The following is an 18,453-nucleotide window of genomic DNA, read 5'->3' on the forward strand; positions in this document are numbered from 1 at the left end:
CGCGCGGCCAGCCGCGGGGGAAGCGGCTCTAAGTCGCGGGCTCGCAGCGCAGGCTCAGCTCCGTGCGGCTAGAGGTGCGAGCGCAGGGACCGGGAGCTGGCCCGGCGCGCAGTTTCCAGTGGGGCCGGGGTCCCACCCGGGCACTATCTCTTTGAACCGAGCCCGACGAATGGGCGCATGACGATGGAGAGCAGGGAAATGGACTGCTATTTGCGTCGCCTCAAACAGGAGCTGGTAAGAGCGAAGCTAGCGCTGGGGCAGGGAGGGCTGCTCCGCCCCGACGGGCACCTGGCCCCCGGCGAGCCGGGACGTGAGGAGGGCTAGAGAATAGGAGAGGGCACGGGCCGGCAGGCAGAGGGCAGGGTTTGTCCTCAGGAAAGGGGTCACGAAGAAACTTTGAGCAAAGATTTGTGATGAGACAAGAACAAGTGACAGAGAGACGGAGGGAGCAAGTCAACCAGGCCGAAATGTGACACAGAGAACCCCAGGGAGAACACAGGGCACGCCCAGAGACGGCCCGGCGTACGGACGGAGCGGGACTTCGGCGCCGCCGACGCGGAAAGCGCGGGAGCGAAGGCCTAGGGAGCGGGACGCGAGCGCCTGGGTGCAGGGCTGCGCGGGGCGGCCCGGAGCCCTGCCGGCGGGCGCGGCGCGAGGGGGAGGAGGGTGCTGGGGCCTGATCCCTGCCCGGGCAAGAGGTCAGCGGGACCGCTCGCTCGAAGGGAGCCAGTACCGCTCTGGGCCCCCAGCTCTGCCGGGCTTGGCAGAGCTGTCGCGGCTGCGGGGGCAGGCTTGGCCGGCTGTCTGCCCGGGCTTGTCTGCCAGCAGGGAGGGGGCTGGCAGCTGGAAACACGGGGGAGGGCCCTGCGCTGGAGGAGGGGCTCTGCCTGGCAGGTCGCGAGCGGGAGCTGCAGAGGCCCAGCCAGATGTCAGCTCTGGGCTTGGGGAGTGCGCAGGGAGCGTTCGGAGGCCCCGGGGTGCAGGGAGTGGGAGAAGTAGCCCAGCCTGGAGGGGTAAATCACCTAACTGGGGGGAGTGGTGTCCGCTAAAGCTGTGTTAGGGAGAGCCAAGTTGATTCTCACTGGCTTCATATACCACTGCTCCCGCCCCCACGCCACCTGCCACCTTTCTTATTTTTTCACCCGCCGGAATTCAGGCAGATATTATGCACATACACCCCCATCTCTGCTTTGCCCATCTCTCCTTCCACCAGCCTCTCTGTTGTGTCTTTGCCTTCGTCCCCTTTTGTCTCTTTTAGTTTGTCTCTCTTGGAGTCGACTTCGCAGTCTCACTTTTCTCGTCTCCTCTTTCTTCTTACTTTCCAGAGCCAGGGGCAGCCAGGCCACACAACAGCAGACCTGGATCTAGAAAGGGCCAGCTCATGGCTCTCCGGATTCTGTGACAGCCTTTCCCACTCCTGCCTGCAAAGGCTACACTCTTCCTGCTTTGGAAGGAACTTGGCAGTGTATTAGGGGCCAGCTCTGGGGGTGGGGGACAGAGTTCGAAACTGCAGGTGTTCTCATTGATGCTTCCTGACCAAGTCACCCTGCCACTCCTCCTGTCGATCCTACTCCAGGGTCTGCCTGCTCATGTCAATGATCATTTCTCTAGTCCTTCCTCCTGGAGCCCTTTCTGTGATGACACTCAGATGCAAAAGCTACTGACTCAGAGAAACACTTCTTGAGAGACAACAGTATTCATTGCTCTTCTGGACTCACACCATGCCCCTTCCCATAGTCGTTTTCACCTGCTTCTCTTGCCAGCTTGGGATGGCTGGCCCCAGCCCACGCGTGCACAATTCTCATTTTTTTTCTTTTATGTGTGCAGTACCAGAAAGGTTAAGGTCACCACAGATAATGTCTGAGGTCCAAGACCCATTCTGAGAAAAAGAATCTAATAGAATCCTCCTCCTTGTGCTTCAAACTGGGGACCACACCACCCACCTCAGAATCTGCCTTAATGGAGGGTTTGTGGGTGTTCCTGGCATGGGCTCGAATTTTTAAATCCTACTGATTTGCATTTTTTACAGCACTCTAGGTGGGAGGTGGTGAGGGGAGGAAGACAGAGACTATGGATGCCAGGAGAATAAAAAAGGCAGATAGGAATCTGCACTGAGCTTAGCTTCACATCTTAATTTACACCCTCTCCTGCCAGGGACTTGAGACCCCAATGCCTGGGAGGAGGAAAGGGAGAGGCTGAAGTCACTCAGTGCCCCATTAGCTTTTATTTGGCCCTTTGTCTGAGCAGCTTCAGCCTTTGACTCTCTTGGAGAGGAAGCCAAATGCCTGGCCTGGGTCCCAGAATGACACTCAGATGGGAGAGCTCTGCACTACCCCCCATGATGCTCCGCCCCCTCCCCAATGCCAGCCTGCTCAGACATGAGACAGAGCAGAGGAACAGACAGAGCTGGTAGAGGCTCACTCACACCCAGACACCTCAGTTCAGTGCTTAGGTAGCCGGGCCAAATCTCAGTGCTTTAGTATCCCAACAGTAGCAAAGGGGAAGAAAGAAGAGTTGAGTTAGCCCAGGGTCAGCGCTTTGGCTGCCTTGCCCGGGACAGTAGGGATTGAATTCAATGCAGTTTACTTGTGGCTGGGATAAAAGAGTGTTGACTTTATACCCTAGGTCTGCAATCGGGTGGGAAAGGAATACAGTTGGTCTCTGTGATGGGGGGGAGGGGTGCTTTTGCACTGCAGATAATCCATCCCAGGCAGGATCTCCCTTGCCACCCTGGGGGGCATTGTGTTGCCTGGCCCTGCCCTACGTTGGTGTGCACACAGGGATGGCCTCATATAATACTGGTCAAGTTCTATATTCATTTATTTCAGTAAGTTTCTTTCAAGAATCAAACATTCTGCAGACACTGTGGGATAAACCTGCTGGAAAAGAAAACATTAACAGGTTGTGAAATTATCATTGTCAAGGGTGTTTTATGCTCCCCTCCTGCGTCCTACCCCTGTCCTTGGCCCAAAAAATCTAGACAAGAAGAGTGTGTTCCTGAAAACCCAAGTAGTGGAACTTCCCAATTCCCTGAAGCAGAAAATTTCATTGTAACACGTGAGCACTGGAAGAAGGCGGAGGGTTTGGGGATCCTGGCTCAATTAGTTGATAACTAGAGAGCTGGCCTTTTTCTTCTGCCTAGAAGGGGAAGGGGATAGGGTTTCAGGGATGAAACGTGGCAGGAGAAGTAGCAACAGCTGACACACTTCTTCATTAGAATGAGGGGTTGGGGCTGCAACAGCTCAGCAGGGAACACATCTCTTTTCTCCCTCCAGCCGCCAAAGAGGGGCCCTGCCTGAACACAGACCTTGGGACCAGCTGTTCCATACACACAGCTCCCTTGTGGGTTACCAGTAAATGGGGTAGGCACAGGCACACGGAGGAGGCAGATATAAGATGCTCACAGGGCATCCCTCATGAGTTCAGACCAGTGTAGAACAAATAGAACGTGTAAAGGCTGCATGATCGGAGCTCATGAAGTACAGCCAGGCTGGGAAGGCTTCCTGGAGGAGGGAGAGGTTGCAGGAGGCCATCTCTGGGAATGTCTGTCCCAGCTGAAGCAAGGGGAAGCAGTTCTCTAGCTTTTAGTGGCCACGAGTTCAGGGGGTTCTGGCAGATAGGCAAGGACCAGGGCCTACAGGCAAAATAAGGAGAAGAAAAGTAGGAGGTGGAGAAGATACAGTAGGAACAGCCTTCAGATTTGGGAGCAAAAGGGCAAATTTCCTAAGACAGAAAAAAACGTTTGCAAAAGATCTTATAATGCATCTTCCTTGATGTTTAACACTGGGGAAAGGTGACTATGTGACTAGTTGACAGTGTGGTCAATGGGAAGAATGTGGAGTGTAAGATTTGGAGTGAGGCCAACTTCAGCTCAAACACTGGCTCTGTGTGACCTTCACCTATTACTTAACCTCTCTGTGCCTTGGTTTTCTCATCTCTAAAATGGGGCTTTTAAAATACCTACTGTACACAGCTACTGTAAAGATTAAATGACAATTTAAGTGTCTCTCCAACTATATGTCTTTCACACATAGCGCACTACCTGATATGTCATAAGCACTTGATAAACTGTTGATGATGGATTGATCAGATGGTTTTGCGTGAGTCATTCATACATAGAACATGTTTATTGAGTTACTGCGTTTAAGGCATTTACTGGCAACTGGCATTATCGTTACAAACATAAACAGACACAGATCCTGTCTTCAGGAAACTCACAGTTTAATAGGAGATATAATAACATAAATTGATATTAACATTGATATGCCAGACGTATAATTTATGATGTCATTTAATTGCCAAAACAACACTAAGAAGTTGTACTTTCGTTATTGTCATTTCGTGAATGAGTCAATAAAAACATGGGAAGGTTAAGTCACTTGGCCAAAGTCATAGAGCTGGTAAGCGGAGGAGCCAGGATTCAAACCCAGCCAGTCTGATTGCAGAGCTTATGTTCTCAAGCAGTACACGTATGCAGACCTCTGGGGCAGAAATAGAGGAGTCAGCCCAGGTTCAGTGCTCTGAGAGGGAGAAATAAACTCCGAGTGGGAGATTAGAGAAAGCTTCATGTCACGGAAGAGGTTGCATGTGAACTAGACTTCGAGGGATAAATAGGGACACGCACAGGAGAACAGCAATCCAGGCAGTTATTGAACCGACATGACAAAACGTCCAGAGGCTGTAGTGCTGGGGATGTCTGAAGACCGGCTGGAGTTTGCCGAGAACATAGAGCATGATGCAGAGAAAGGGTGGGCAACAGTGCTGAAAGAGCTGGCGAGGACACACTGTGGATATCATGCGGAAGAGTCTGGCGTTTCCTATGTGCATTGGAGAGTAGCCCTGGGATCCAGAAGGTGATATGGGGTAAAGGTGGTGGTGGAAGTCGGGAGAAAATGAGGTAGGAGGCTGAGTTAGAAGGTTATTACAAGAGTCAGGCAAGAGACATTGAAGGCCTGAACCAGAAAGGAAAAAAAGGTTGGGAGGTCTCTCGAATGTTCGAGGAGGTTGATCGACTGCAATGGAGAAGTGCTAAAGCTGGTCAGAGGGAGGAGGCCTTGTGGAGGCTAAGGGGCAAACTCTGGGAAGAGACAGCGTTGGGCTCCTCTCTCCCTCTGTCTGCTCCTTGCCTAAGTCTGTGACCCCATGGATGGGTTGGTTGGGAAAGTGAGCCCATCCATTTCACAGCCCTCACTTCCTCCTTTCTTTACCCTCCTCCCTCCTGCAGCTCTTGGCACCGGGTCCACTTTACCTTCCTGTTGAGAGTTCCAGCCAAGAGCGAGGGGCTGTGAAGGTCCCTATTCACTGAGCTGGAGAATGGGCCACTTGGCAAAAGAGGGGCTTTTCCCATTTCCGGCCCCCAGCCTCCTCCTGGCTTCCCCAGGGACTGAAAGGAACTGTGTGGGGATCTTGTGAGTAATGAGGTGGGGGAAGTGAGGCAGGGCACACTGCCAGGCCCATGGGCAAAGCTGGAGCCTGTGTCAAAGGATTCTGGCTGGGGGAGAGGGCGTGAGATGGATAGAAGAAGGGCACAGCTGCGGGATCAGTCGGGGCCCAGGGGAGGCATTGGGAAGGGAGCCGAGGATGCTGGCGTCACATTTTCCCATCCCTGCTCCTCCCTCACCACAAAGGGCCCCAAGAGTGCCCAGGGGGAGGGTGCTGTCCATGGCCAGCTAACCCCACACAGCCTCTGTAGGGGCTCAGAGCTGGAGGTCCTAGATGGGGGATCTGGTTCCCAGCTGCATCTTCCTCTCGGGCCCCAGGCAGGCAGTTCCTCTTTCCTCTTTAGATGACTCTGGGAAGAGAAGCCCTCAGTGAAAGGGAGGCCTGGGAGTCCCTCAAAAGGATGACTTCACCTTCTTCCTCCCCATCTGGTGGTGGCTGCCCTTTGCACTTCCTGCTGGCTGCCCTGGTTTCTTCTCACAACAATCCCAGGAGGCTGAGAGGTCAGGCGTTAGGATGACATGGAAAGCTCATTGGCGTGGAGTACAAAAGCCAGCCTTGGGGTCCCAGGATAAGCCTCAGGACCCCAGGGACCACTGGTGGTGCTCAGGATGATGGAGGAGGCAATACTCCAGGAAAGCTTTCGGTTTAAGATGTGTGTTGATAGGCGCCATCTGTCTACAGCAAGTGTAAACACTTCACACAAGTTCCTTCACACAAGTAAGCTATTGACACAGATAGGAGATGTCTTAATGGAGACTAGGTCTTACATGGTGAAAATCATGAAAGAGGTCTGGGTAGGAATGCTGGGAAGCACTGAGGGAGAAGATGGGCCTCCCATCCCCCTGGTTTCCTCATCCATTGTGTGGGGATAACTCCAGCTGCCGGGCCAGCCCCTTAGAGCTTAGCCGTGGGGATCAGGCAGTGCAGAGGAAAGGGCTAGTGCTGACACCAGGAGTTGCCATCTGAGATTCAGAACCCAGGGCACAAAAGGTGGGCAACTTTGCCCAGTGTCACATGGCTAAGTCCGGTCTGCAGACGAGTGTGGGGTCCTTCCCAAACACCTGGAGGGCGCCCGTGGTGCTGCAGCTCTAATACAGTGAGGACCCCAGGGGCTGCTCGAAACTGCAGCCATCAAGACAGAGTTTGACATGCAGAGCTCCAGAGACAGTGAGGGTGGGAGATGGACTGTGGGGTGGTGTGGAGGCAAGGAGCGGGTGAGAAGATCTTTTCTGGCTTTTCACAGAAGGGATTCCCACAGTCTTCACTGGAATGTGCTTATGAAGGGTTTTACCTTTGATGGTGGAGCAGGTTGGTTCTGTGTGTGAGAGAGAGACACTAGGGGTGGCTTCAAAGGAGGTGGCTATTGGATCCATTCCTACTCCAACTAATCAGGACCAGGTCAACCTTCTTGTGAATTCTCCCAGCTGACCCCTGCGAGCAAGTTGGGTATGATTTGGTGGCTGTTCTGATGAAGAACCTGGGGCTCCAAGACAGTGAGAGACTCCAGAGGAACTCCACAGCCTGCAGCCTGGAGCCAGGTTTAGAGCTACTCATGTCTGCTCAGGATTCTGTCTATCTGAGCTGGCGTCTCTCCTTTCCTCTACCCTCCTTACTGCCCCCATTTTCCCCCTCTTTGGTCCTGAGGGAAGGGAAGCCCAGGGACCTGAGAGGATCCCAAGCTCTGGAAGAAGAGGGCAGATCCCAAGCTCAGCCTCCGACTCTTCCTCCTTGGGTGATGGCATCCCCTGGGGTCAGTCAGGAAAGGCTGTTCTGCTGGCTCCTCTCTTAGTCAAGCCCCAGCTGATGCGCCTGGCTCCCCACTGCCCTGGCCCTCTGAGATCCCCACAACTCCTCCTTCCCTTACCATCCCTCTCCCAGCTGCCTTCTCACCCTTCAGTGTTGGCACCATGGATACGGCTGGGCTGACTGAGCACGTCTGGAGAGTGGGCAGGGGGCTGCCAAGGGAAAAATCGGGACCTTCTCCTTGTGCTTCTCCTTGATTAGACCAGCTTTAAGGAATGAAATCCTGTCATTACTATGTGCTAAGTTTCACCAAGGACAAAATGTTGTGGAAGTACATGGGAAATTTTAAATTAACAGCCAGAATTCACCTAATGCTTTCTTGGTGCCATGAAGAGATACACATTACCTGACCTGATCTGCACAATAGCTGTATGAGGCAGGAACTGTTATTCCCATTTTAAAGGATGGAGAAATTTGGCTGGGTGCAGTGGCTTATGCCTGTTATCCCAGCACTTTGGGAGGCTGACGTGAGAGGATAGCTTGAGCCCAGGAGTTCGAGACCAGCCTAGGCAACATGGTGAAACCCTGTCTCCACAAAAAATACAAAAAAAGTTAGCTGGGCATGCTGGCCTGTGCCTATAGTCCCAGCTGCTTGGGAGTCTGAGGTGGGAGGATTGCTTGAACCTGGGAGGCGGAGGTTGCAGTGAGCGGAGATCGCGCCACTGCACTCCAGCATGGACAACAAAGCGAGACTCTGTCTCAAAAAAAAAAATAAATAAAAATCAAAAAAGAATGGAGAAATTGAAAAACAGAATGTAAATAACTTGCCCAGGTCACACAGCTAACATGGCAGAGCTGAGATTTGAACTCTGTTCTATTGTCTCCAGAACCCAAGTTCTTAACCAATACAGATCATTATTTTGCATATGGGTGCAGTTTCAGCACTTGCTTACTTACATAGGGCCTCTGTTTTATGGGCAGCTTGAATTCATGCATACCCACACATTCATTCTCACTGGCAAACTGTGCAAAATGTCAGCATTATTTCTTCTGGATTTTTCCACACTGGAAGAGATTGAATGGGGTCATTTCATTCCTCCCACTGCCGCCGACCTGGGCTGTGTTTAGCCTTCTGGAAGGAAGCCTGTTAGTTTGGACTCCTTGCCTCTGGGTGAAATGAAACCTTGGGAAGCAGCCCTGGCCCTTTCTCCCTGTGTAGTGAATTACTGTCTGAAGGTAGCAAGCAGCCTGGAGGGGTGATCTGGTCAGGGGCATTCAATATATGTCTTACGGGTATGTAGCAAGTGCAAGGTGCTAGCGAGCTTCTGGGGTGACACACTGATGTATAGGTCTCAGCTCCTGTCCTCAAGGGGTACTCAATATGTATTTCACGAGTAACTGAGCATTTAAACGCATAGAGGACTTGGGGGTGAGCGCGCAAGTCGCAGGACTACAGGGAAGAGCATATTAAATATCACAGATTTCTAACAGGAGCATGTGGGGTATATCTCAGGGAGTAGGGATATGCCTGGAACTGAAAGCTGGAATTCTGTCCTGCAGGGTCTTGACTGCAGGACCAAATAGTTTGGATTTGAGTCTGCGCATTGGAGACACTGATTAGGTGCTCGTGTGTCGGGTGGCTCAGAAGCTTTCTAGGAGGCTTCTGTAGCATTCCTGAGGATGGAAGGAAAGATAGGCGACATTTGCGGGAGGAAAAATCCAACATGAGTAAGTTGGACAGGAGCAGGGATAGTTGAATGGAGAAGCCAAAAATGACCGAGGCTCCAGGTAGGGAAGACAAGGAAAATGGCATTGGAGGAAGAGGAAGAATAGGGAAATCAGAGGGAGAAGCAGTTTGCGAGGAAGGAACTGGGGCTTAGAGTGTCCTCTGACTCTGCTCTAGGTCTTATCAGCTGTAGCTGAGTGCTTCCAAAAGGAAGGGGTCAGTAGAGTGGAAGCAAAGAGGCCAGAGAGAGGGGCTGTCAACAACATGCATGGCCTCCCACGGGCTCTGTGTCCTTGGCTGCTGCTGCTGCCACTACTCAAATGATGGAAACTCTGGCAAATCCTAGGGCTGCCAGGGTCTGGAACCACCATTTCTTCTTGCCTGTCTTAGGGAAAGTGCAGAAAGCATGGGCAATCTCCAAGCCCCAGCAAAGGCCTCCTTGCCCTCAAGGGCAGTCAGTCCTCCACTGTCCTGTAGTGCTGCTTCTGCTGGCTCATTGAGAGCCTAGCTGGAATCTCCCATCCCTGCCAGGACCAGGGTTGGCAGGGGAGGATTTGACCCAGGGCCTGGGAGCGTCGGCTGCAGCCCAGCTCTACAGAGCCTCTGTGCCTGCCCTTCCGATACCTCCACCTTCTGGGCTTAGCTCTGTGCATTAAGACAATCCAGGGAGGTAAGATGATCCCACGGGTCTCTAGGGGGCTTAAGAAACAGATGGTCTCCACATATGAGGTTTGCTGTTGGTAACTTGATCAGGAGCTGGGGAGGGAGCTGGCAGGACCAAGGCAGCTTGGGCCCAGGAACTGGGAACCTTGTGAATGTTATCAGACACCAAATTCGGCCCTCACCCAAGTCACTGTCTTAGCACCTTCCAGCTGGCAGCTGGGACTCGGGCCTTCCACACCCACAAAGGGGCTGGGAGAACTGGCCCCCAGCATCCCACTCTGGCTTGGCCAGGGCAGCAGAGCCAACTGGGCTGAGAAGGCAGGAAGAGTGTTGAAGCCAAGTCTGAGAACAGCTGAGAGAGGACAGGTGTTTGGGAGGGAGAAGCAGGCTGGGAAGTGCTGGGTTTTCAGCAAACAGGAGTTTCCTGGCCTCCTTGTCTCTCTCCTGACCAGTCAGATGTGAACAGCAATTACGGGAAACCCCAGGCCTACCCTTTCTGTTGGGGAATCTGAGCTCTTCCTTATCTCCTAATGCCCTTTTCAGCCCGTCCTCACTGTCCCGTAGGGGACAGAGTAGCCTTAAAGTCCAGCTGTGGGTGCAGGTAGCACACACCTGTGGTCCCAGCTACTCAGGAGGCTGAGGCCAGAGGACTGCTTGAGGCCAGGAGCTAGAGGCTGCTGTCCGCTATGACTGTGTCTGAGAATAGCCACCGTGCTCCAGCCCAACAAGCATAGCAAGACCTTGTCTCTAAAAAAAAAAAGAAAAAACAAGAAAGAAAGAAAAAAAAATGCCTAGTTCCACTGCCCAGCCATCTCTAGTCTCGAGGTAGTACAGGTTTGGGCATTCCTTATCTGAAATGCTTGGGGCCAGAAGTGTTTTGGATTTTGGATTTTGGATTATTTGCATATAAGACATCTTAGGGATGTATAACAAGATATCTTAGAGATGGGACCCAAGTCTAAACATGAAATTTATGTTTCATATACATCTTATACACAAAACACAGGGTAATTTTATACAATGTCTTTAATAATTTTGTGCATGAAAGAATTTTGACTGTGTTTTGGCTACCACTTGTCACACGAGATCAGGGCAGAATTTTCCACTTTTGGTCATGTTGTGGCTCAAAAAGCTTTGGATTTTGGAGCATTTTGGCTTTCAAATTTTTGGAGTGGGGATGCTCAACCTGTGTTTGGTAGCTAGGACTGTAGCATCTGGAGTGAGACAATATCGTGTTTGAGTTCCACGTAACTTACTCATTGGTTAAAATGAGAACATAGCAACCTCACAGGGTCTATATAAAGATTAAATGAGATGAAGCACAGAGAATCCTTAGCACAATTCCTGTTACATGGCAGCCTCACAAATTGTTTTTTCCACCATCATCACTATCATCATTTCAGGGAGGCCCAGGGAGGAAAAGGGCTCAGACTCAAAAAAGGATGAGGATGATCACTACAACCTTGTGCACTTCTAGCTGATCTCAGCCCCACCTCTTACCATCTTACCTTGAGCAAGTTACCTGTAAAATGGGAACAATAATAACAATAATAGTCACTACCTCATAGGGTAGTTGGGGAGATGAAATATGTATATATAATATGGGGTGGGGAGGGCCTTCTTAGGACAGTGCCTGCCTTAGCTAGTTAGCTACCATTATTATTTCCTTAATCCAGTACTGATCTGCACTGCTCTAGGCTATAGAGAGGGGAGGGCAGGTTGGATGACCCTGGAAGTGTGTCAGAGTTTGAGTGGGGGCCTGGGTTCAGGGCTGTGAGAGGCACTGCTGCCCGCCGTGGCTCATAGGCCCCATGCTTTCTCTCTCCCCTGCAGATGTCCATGAAGGAGGTGGGTGATGGCTTACAGGATCAGATGAACTGCATGATGGGTGCACTGCAAGAACTGAAGCTCCTCCAGGTGCAGACAGCACTGGAACAGCTGGAGATCTCTGGAGGGGCTCCTGCACCAGGCAGCCCTGAAGGTCCCAGGACCCAGCTCGAGCGCCCTTATTGGGAGGGTGGCAGAGGTCCGGCCAGGCCCACAGTCCGCTCCCCCGCCAGTCAACCTTCTGTTGGCAGCAGCACCAAGTTTCCATCCCATAGGAGTGTCTGTGGGAGGGATTTATCCCCCCTCCCCAGGACACAGCCGCATCAAAGCTATGTTCAGCAGGGGTCAGAGCAGGTGGAACCAGATGACTGGACCTCCACGTTGATGTCCCGGGGCCGGAATCGGCAGCCTCTGGTGTTAGGGGACAACGTTTTTGCAGACCTGGTGGGCAACTGGCTAGACTTGCCGGAAGTGGAGAAGAGTGGGGAGAAGGGTGGGAATGGGCGGGCACATGAACCCAAAGGAGAGAAAGGCCAGCCCCAGGAGCTGGGCCGCAGGTTTGCCCTGACAGCAAACATCTTTAAGAAGTTCTTGCGTAGTGTGCGGCCTGACCGTGACCGGCTGCTGAAGGAGAAACCAGGCTGGGTGACACCCGTGGTCCCTGAGCCCCGAACCGGCCGCTCCCAGAAGGTCAAGAAGCGGAGCCATTCCAAGGGCTCTGGACATTTCCCCTTCCCAGGCACTGGGGAGCACAGGCGCGGGGAGAATCTCCCCACAGGCTGCCCCAAGACCCTGGAGCCCTCCCCCTCAGGCTTTGATATTAACACAGCTGTTTGGGTCTGAATCCTAGAGACAGAAAGTTGACTGAACCTGAAAGGGCCAGGTCCCAGTGCTGAGCCCCTGGGGAGGAGGGAGGGAGGGCGGTATGGCTCTCAAAAGCCCAACTCCAAGTTCCTTTCCCCAAGATGGGAGGGAGAAGCCAGAGTTCTTGGCTCAGGGCTGATGGGAATGTGGGTGGGAGAGAGGCTGTCGCAGGGGCTGGCTGGCGAAGGAGGTAAGAGTAGCTGGAGAGCTAGCTCTCGTGTGTGTGTGTGTGTGTGTGTGTGTGTGTGTGTGTGTGTGGTGCCTGTGTGTGTGTGTGGTGTGTGTGTGTGGTGTGTGGGTGTGTGTGGTGTGTGTGTGTGTGTGGTGTGTGTGTGTGTGGTGTGTGTGTGGGGGTGTGTGTGTGTGGTGTGTGTGTGGGGTGTGTGTGTGTGTGTGCGTGGTGTGTGTGTGTGTGTGTGTGTGTGGTGTGTGTCCGTGTTGTGTGCACACAGTCACTTTGGGGCTCGAGGTGACAGTAGGTGAGAGCAGGGGAGGAGACCAGGAAATCTCTCTGACATCTCCTCCACTGGCCCCAAAGACCTCCATTGAAGATTCTGTATGGAAAAGAGTCCTAGAGCATCAGGTTCCCCAGAGAGGCCCCCGAATAAAGACCTGTCTGTGGCTCCCCCAGCCTTCAGCTTCTTTGGCAAGACATTGCTCCAGGCACAGGGACTGAACCCCAGGCCTCCTGGGACTAGAGCAGCAGTGAGGAAAGCCCACCCGCCAGTCCTTCCTGCCTTGGAGGCTTCAGTCCATGCCTGGACCCCGGGAAAATGAGCTGAATAAGGATTACACTGTGTAAGGAACAGCTGGGAAGCCCCAGACACTCCTGGCATCTACCCCACTCACAGGGGAAGAAGAATGTTCACATAGCATTGGGCCCTTTGAATGCCTTTTCATCTCCATGGTCTCATTTAAAAGTGAGCTAGGTAGGCATGATCCCATTTTCCAGATAAGGAAACAAGCCTAGATATGCTACCTGTCCAGGAACAACTAAGGCAGGAGGCAGAACAGCCCAGGCCTGACTGCAGAGTAGAAGCTAGACCCTTGAGTTACCAACACCTCCCCCTAACAGTTCTTAGAGACCCCCACCCACAACCAGTCTCCTGCACTTAACTCCCGCCCGGGTCAGAACAGGCAATTCACCAGTGAGGCGAAGGTGAACCCAGAAGAAATACCCGCTTGATTTTAAAATTCCTAGCTCCATTCCGTGGCCTCCTCCCCGCTAGGCGCAGCAGCCCCAGGCCTCCTGCTCCCTCCTCACCTAGAGGCGACTGGAATGGAGGGGAGGGCCAGGCAGCAGCTCAGCTCCGGCTTTTCTAAAGCCGCTGTGGGCACGTGGCCCAGGAGGGCAGCCTAGTGATCCAGACCCCGCCTAGGACCGCCCTGGGAAGCCACTGTCCCTCCCACTGCAGCAGGGAACACCCACTAGCTGGGAAAAGACAATGTGGATACCCTTTTGGGCCAGGCGAGCCAGGAGGACACACCCTCCCACTGCCCGTCTCTGCCTTCCACCAATTGTCCCTCAGCTTGATGAGGCGTGACAGCTGCAATTAGAGGCAGAATGCCTTCCCGCCCTCAAAGCATTAATAGCAAGTTGGAGAGACAAAATAGTAAGAAAAGGCTCTTCTGCCTGCTTCCTGGACCCCTGGGGGGAGTGGAGAAAGGGGCGGAGAGCTCAACTTGGGGTTATGGAAGCACAGCCACCGTGGTTAAGGTCACCTTCAAATCCTATGCAGTGGATTGAAGGTGATGTTTAGTTTTTGGTGGGGGAAGCTACAGGAGGGAGAAAGGTGCTCATGCTTTTTGGGTTTTGTTGAGCATTCGCTATTTGTCAGGTAGTGTGCATATCTCTGAAACTTAGAATGACTCTAGAAGGCATTGTTCTCCAGACACATCTATGGAGGTTATTAGGGGTCATGTAAACTGCCCAGATTAGGCTGCTAGCAAAGGAAAGGACAGAGATTCGAATAGAAGGTTGGGTTATCAGGCTCCAAAACCTGTCCTTTCCTTGCTACCTCTCTACCTGGAGTTTGCCAACTAAGCAAGCCCAGTCTGCTGGAACCAGCCCTTGCAAATCTTTTGTGTCTTGCCAGAGAATTCTAACATTTCAGTCTTGAGTGAGGGAACGTTGGCTATGGCTGCCTTTGGAGGTGGTGGTGGCGGCGGGGTGTGTGTTTGTGTGTGTGAACGCACAGAAAGTGCATGTGAAGATTCCACCTACTGAATCATGAGAGGAGGAAGTCGTGGGCTGCTGGCTGGTGGAGAAGCCATCCAGCAAATTATTCAAGATGACGCCAGCTCCAAGTCTGGAATGAGTCTATGGGAAACCAGGGTACTTCTTGGACATTCATCTACAACTCACCTGTTCCGTGGACTGCTCTCAGTGGTTCAGATAAATGGAACAAAACTTTATGAACACCTCCCAACTTCAGGCATTGTGATAGAAACTAAGAGCAATGAAAAGGACCCAACTCCTGCTCAAAGGGATCCAGTGGAAAATAAGCAGACTTTGAACCATTGGTTAGCCAGAAGAGAAGCGGGGGACTGAAAATTATTTCAACTTGGGCCAGAACAAAAAATTAGGAAGCAACACTTGCTGCCAACATGATTGACAGGTGTCAGCACCTTCACCTTTGTGTTATTTCCTTCCCCTACACACTGAAAGCGGTTGCTATTACTCTTGTTTACCTGGACAGGTTCAAAGAAGTTAAGCAACTTGTCCAAGGTCCCATAGTGGTAGAACTGGGACTGAATCGGTTCCAACTAACTTTCAATCTTGTGCTTTTCAGACAATCCCACAAATTGTCCATATCTGTTCCAAAGCCAAATCAAAAGGAACAACATCTGTCCTCCCATATTAGCCATGGTCCTGCGTGGATCATAAACGGCATGTTGACTGTCCAATGGAGACTTAATTTTCCCTTCCCTTTGGGCACCTGCCACAGCAGTGACAGGCTGTATTTTTCTGAAGTGGAGGGAAGAGGTGAATGGGAATGCCTAGGCCCTAACCATACAGGAAGGTGCAGGGAGAGGGAAGCAGTATGTCTGTGAGGAGATAGTGGAAATAAGCAGAGAAATCAGACAGCTTCATTCTTCTGGGGCTCACTTTATGGTTAATTAGCACATGCAAATGAGCTAGAAGCTCATTTAATACCCTCCCTGACATGTAGCCCCATCCCGCATCTGGCCCGCTTCCCTGGCAGGTACAAAGGCCACCTGATTGGTCCAGGTATCTGTGGAGGGTTCCACCTGCTGCTTTGTGGCCTAGGGAAAAGAACAGAGCCTGCTGGGCATGGCCAGTAGGGCCTGCCTGGTCTCTTTCCTTTCTCTTCTCAGCCTTTCAGACCTGGGACCTCTCTTTTCCATCTCTCTAAGACACTTCCCCTGCACCCCATCCCTCAGGGTGATCTCTGAATCCAAATTTGCCCCAAGGAAGTTTCCTCTGTCCTCTCCACATCCCTAGCTCCTCCCCAGAGTCTTGCAGGGGAGAGGTTCCTCCATGTTTTCCAAGTCACACCATGGTTTCCTATGTGGCCTGGACAAGAGCCTGTCCCTACCTTCTCCAGAGCTGCCAGAAGCCACCTCAGATGCCTTCCCCATCCAGTGCAGTTCAGGCACTTCCGCCAGCAGCACGGTGTGAGCACTAGACTTTGAGTGAAGATTTGAGAGGCCTCTCTGTCACTGTGGAAGCTTGAGCATGTTGCCTGACCTCTCTGAACCTCATGTTTCTCATCTGTGAAAGCTGATAGTGTGGGGCTGCTGTGAGCTTTAAAGGACATAATGCACCTAAGGGCCGAGCACTGCCTGGAACACAGTGGAAGCTCAGCAGATACTGGACTACCCATCCCCTTAGTAGAAGCACTAACCATGTGACCCAAGGCAAAAGTGCTTTAAAAAAGTGCTTTCTCTGAGCATTGGTCTCTTCTTCTGTCAAAACATTTATATTGATTTAATATTTCGCAGGATTGCAGCAAGAATCAGAGAAGACAATAGGTGACATGTTTTTGTACACTGTAAAAATACTACCCACCAGATGGGCTGTTATTTGCTAAATGGTAGATTTACACTGTTCCCCAAGGGATGGCATGCACTGGGGAGGTGGGGAAGGAGGTGGGGAGGTGGGGGAGGAGGTGTGGAGGTGAAGGGCCGAGCTGGAGAAAAGGTCCTTGAGGAGGACCCCACTGCCTAAGGACCTGCTCTAGGAAACATTCCCACCCCCTACACCCTAGCTGCCCCTCACAGTCAACCCTTAAGGACCTCAAATTCTTGGCAAGGGGTAAAGAGTTGAAGGTGCCAAGTCCTAGTGGTTTTAACAAATAGGCCTCTGGTCTGCTCTTTCTGCTCTATAAAACCTTAGTTGCTAGAGTCCCCTGTAGCTCCCAAATCACTCCCTTCCTCCTGTCCTCCAGCCACCCTGGAAATGAATGGCCTAAAGGTGCTGTGGCTGCCCTCCTAAAATCCATTCCCTCCTGATGGGATGGAGGCATCTGTGAAGCCTGCCTTCATGAGAGGTCTCAGGGCTCAGGATGGTGCTGCCAGAGAAAGGATGACTGAGCCAGAAAGGCCCAGGGGTAAGCTCAAACTGCAGTCATCCCCTTAGTACGATTATTAGGATGGCCCTTGCCTGCCTTCTGCCTCCTCTACTCAACTCCTAAACAAACAGTGATGAAACCTCTCTTTCAGATCCCCTCTGAATTTGACAGAGGACTTACTTCCTGGCTTTCTACTCTTCAGTGAGTCCTGACATATCACTGTCCGTCCCCCGCAAGCTCCAGATCCACCCCCCACCCCCGCCCAGTTCTGGAGCACACATGCACATGCACAGCATCACAATTAAGTCAGCCTTGCCAATGTCCCTGAAACCAAGTCCTTGCATGGTTACACTCTTATCCCCCACTGAAGTCCTTCTCGTCCCCGCCACCATGCACACACTTTCCCGGTCCCCTGAACGTGCCTCTGTGTTCCTGGTCAGAGAGGACACTGAGGAGCAGTGTGTCCCTGAACACAGCTTGGGGCAATACTAATTTGACAAGGGGACCATGACAACCACCATATGCTTTCTTTTTTCCTTGCATCTTGGTCAGGACCTGGGGAGAAAGAGCAGGATTCTACGCCTGGCTTCAGGCCACAGCTGCGCAGTCCCTGGCTTCCACTCACAGAGCCTATTCACCTATATACCCCTCGGGGCATGTCCCTCAAGATGACTGGCCCTTTCCAGGGACATACCAGAAACGCTGCCAAAACCCAGCTCCCGTGAGCTATACAACCCCGCCCTCGCTGGCTCCCAACTGGCCTCCACCCACCTTGACCTGGGTCTGGGTTGTCTGCCTTGCCCCTCTTTAAGCCTTCTCCACTCTGAATGTGATGACCCCAGTTTCCTTCAACTGGCCAGGGAAGGGTGGCTCAGCAGCCCATCTGAGGCTGCCTGGGGCTGTTGGTTTACAGGGGAAGTTGTCCTCATCCAAAGGGTGAATGAAGTTTTGTTTTTCTGTGACCCTTTTCTCCCGGCCAGCCTCACCCCAGGCTTCCACTTGAGCCCCACCTGCCTCACCACCTCCTCCTGGCTGGAGGCTGTAACCTGCAGCTGCAAGGAAATGCTGCTCAGGGTCTGAAGGATAGAGGAACAAGTGCAGGATCTGTCTGCGAGCTCCTGTCATTTCATCCTGTTAGTACTGTCTTCCCGGTGTCTACCCCAGTCCTGCCCAGTTAGATCCCACCCACTTTACCCTCCAAGGTGAGGGGCTGAGCGTGCCAAGCTTGGGTTCTTTTCATGCCACTAGGTCTCTGCACATGCTGTTTCCTGAGGAATCCAGTTCCACCGCTGCCAGAACTTATTCTGTAAGTTACTTCTGTGCCTGTTTATTCTCCCCTCTACAATGCCACACCTCCGGGGTGGCAAATACTCATTACTCATTTCTCTACCTCTAGTACTGAGCACAAGTTCCCATGTGACCTCCACTCCTCAAAGTGAGCCCTGTGCTGAGCCCATCTCCTGCTTCAGGGAAGACCAGCAGTCAAGGTCCCTTAGCTGCCTTCTAAGGCCTATTTTTCACTCTTGTCCTCAGCCCATTCTCCAGAAGAAGGAGAGCTGCCGCCAGTCACTTCCTTTTTTTTTTTTTTTTTTTTTTTTGTTTCAGTCTTTCGCTCTTGTTATCCAGGCTGGAGTGCAATGGCGCGATCTCCGC

At 52.3% G+C, this 18,453-nt stretch overlaps 1 protein-coding gene across 1 annotated transcript; it reads left to right on the top strand.

Moving 5' to 3' along the window:
• On the top strand, positions 1 to 12,245 carry INKA2 (inka box actin regulator 2). The gene is made up of 2 exons (XM_032249762.1): positions 1 to 234; positions 11,408 to 12,245. The coding sequence occupies exons 1-2, from the start codon at positions 178 to 180 to the stop codon at positions 12,242 to 12,244; spliced, it is 894 nt and encodes a 297-aa protein (XP_032105653.1). The 5' UTR covers positions 1 to 177; the 3' UTR covers position 12,245.
• The last annotated feature ends 6,208 nt before the right edge of the window (positions 12,246 to 18,453 follow it).

Source organism: Sapajus apella, unplaced genomic scaffold (genome assembly GCF_009761245.1).
Source record: "Sapajus apella isolate SASKATOON/1434 unplaced genomic scaffold, GSC_monkey_1.0 scaffold69, whole genome shotgun sequence".
Classification (NCBI taxonomy): Eukaryota; Metazoa; Chordata; class Mammalia; order Primates; family Cebidae; genus Sapajus; species Sapajus apella.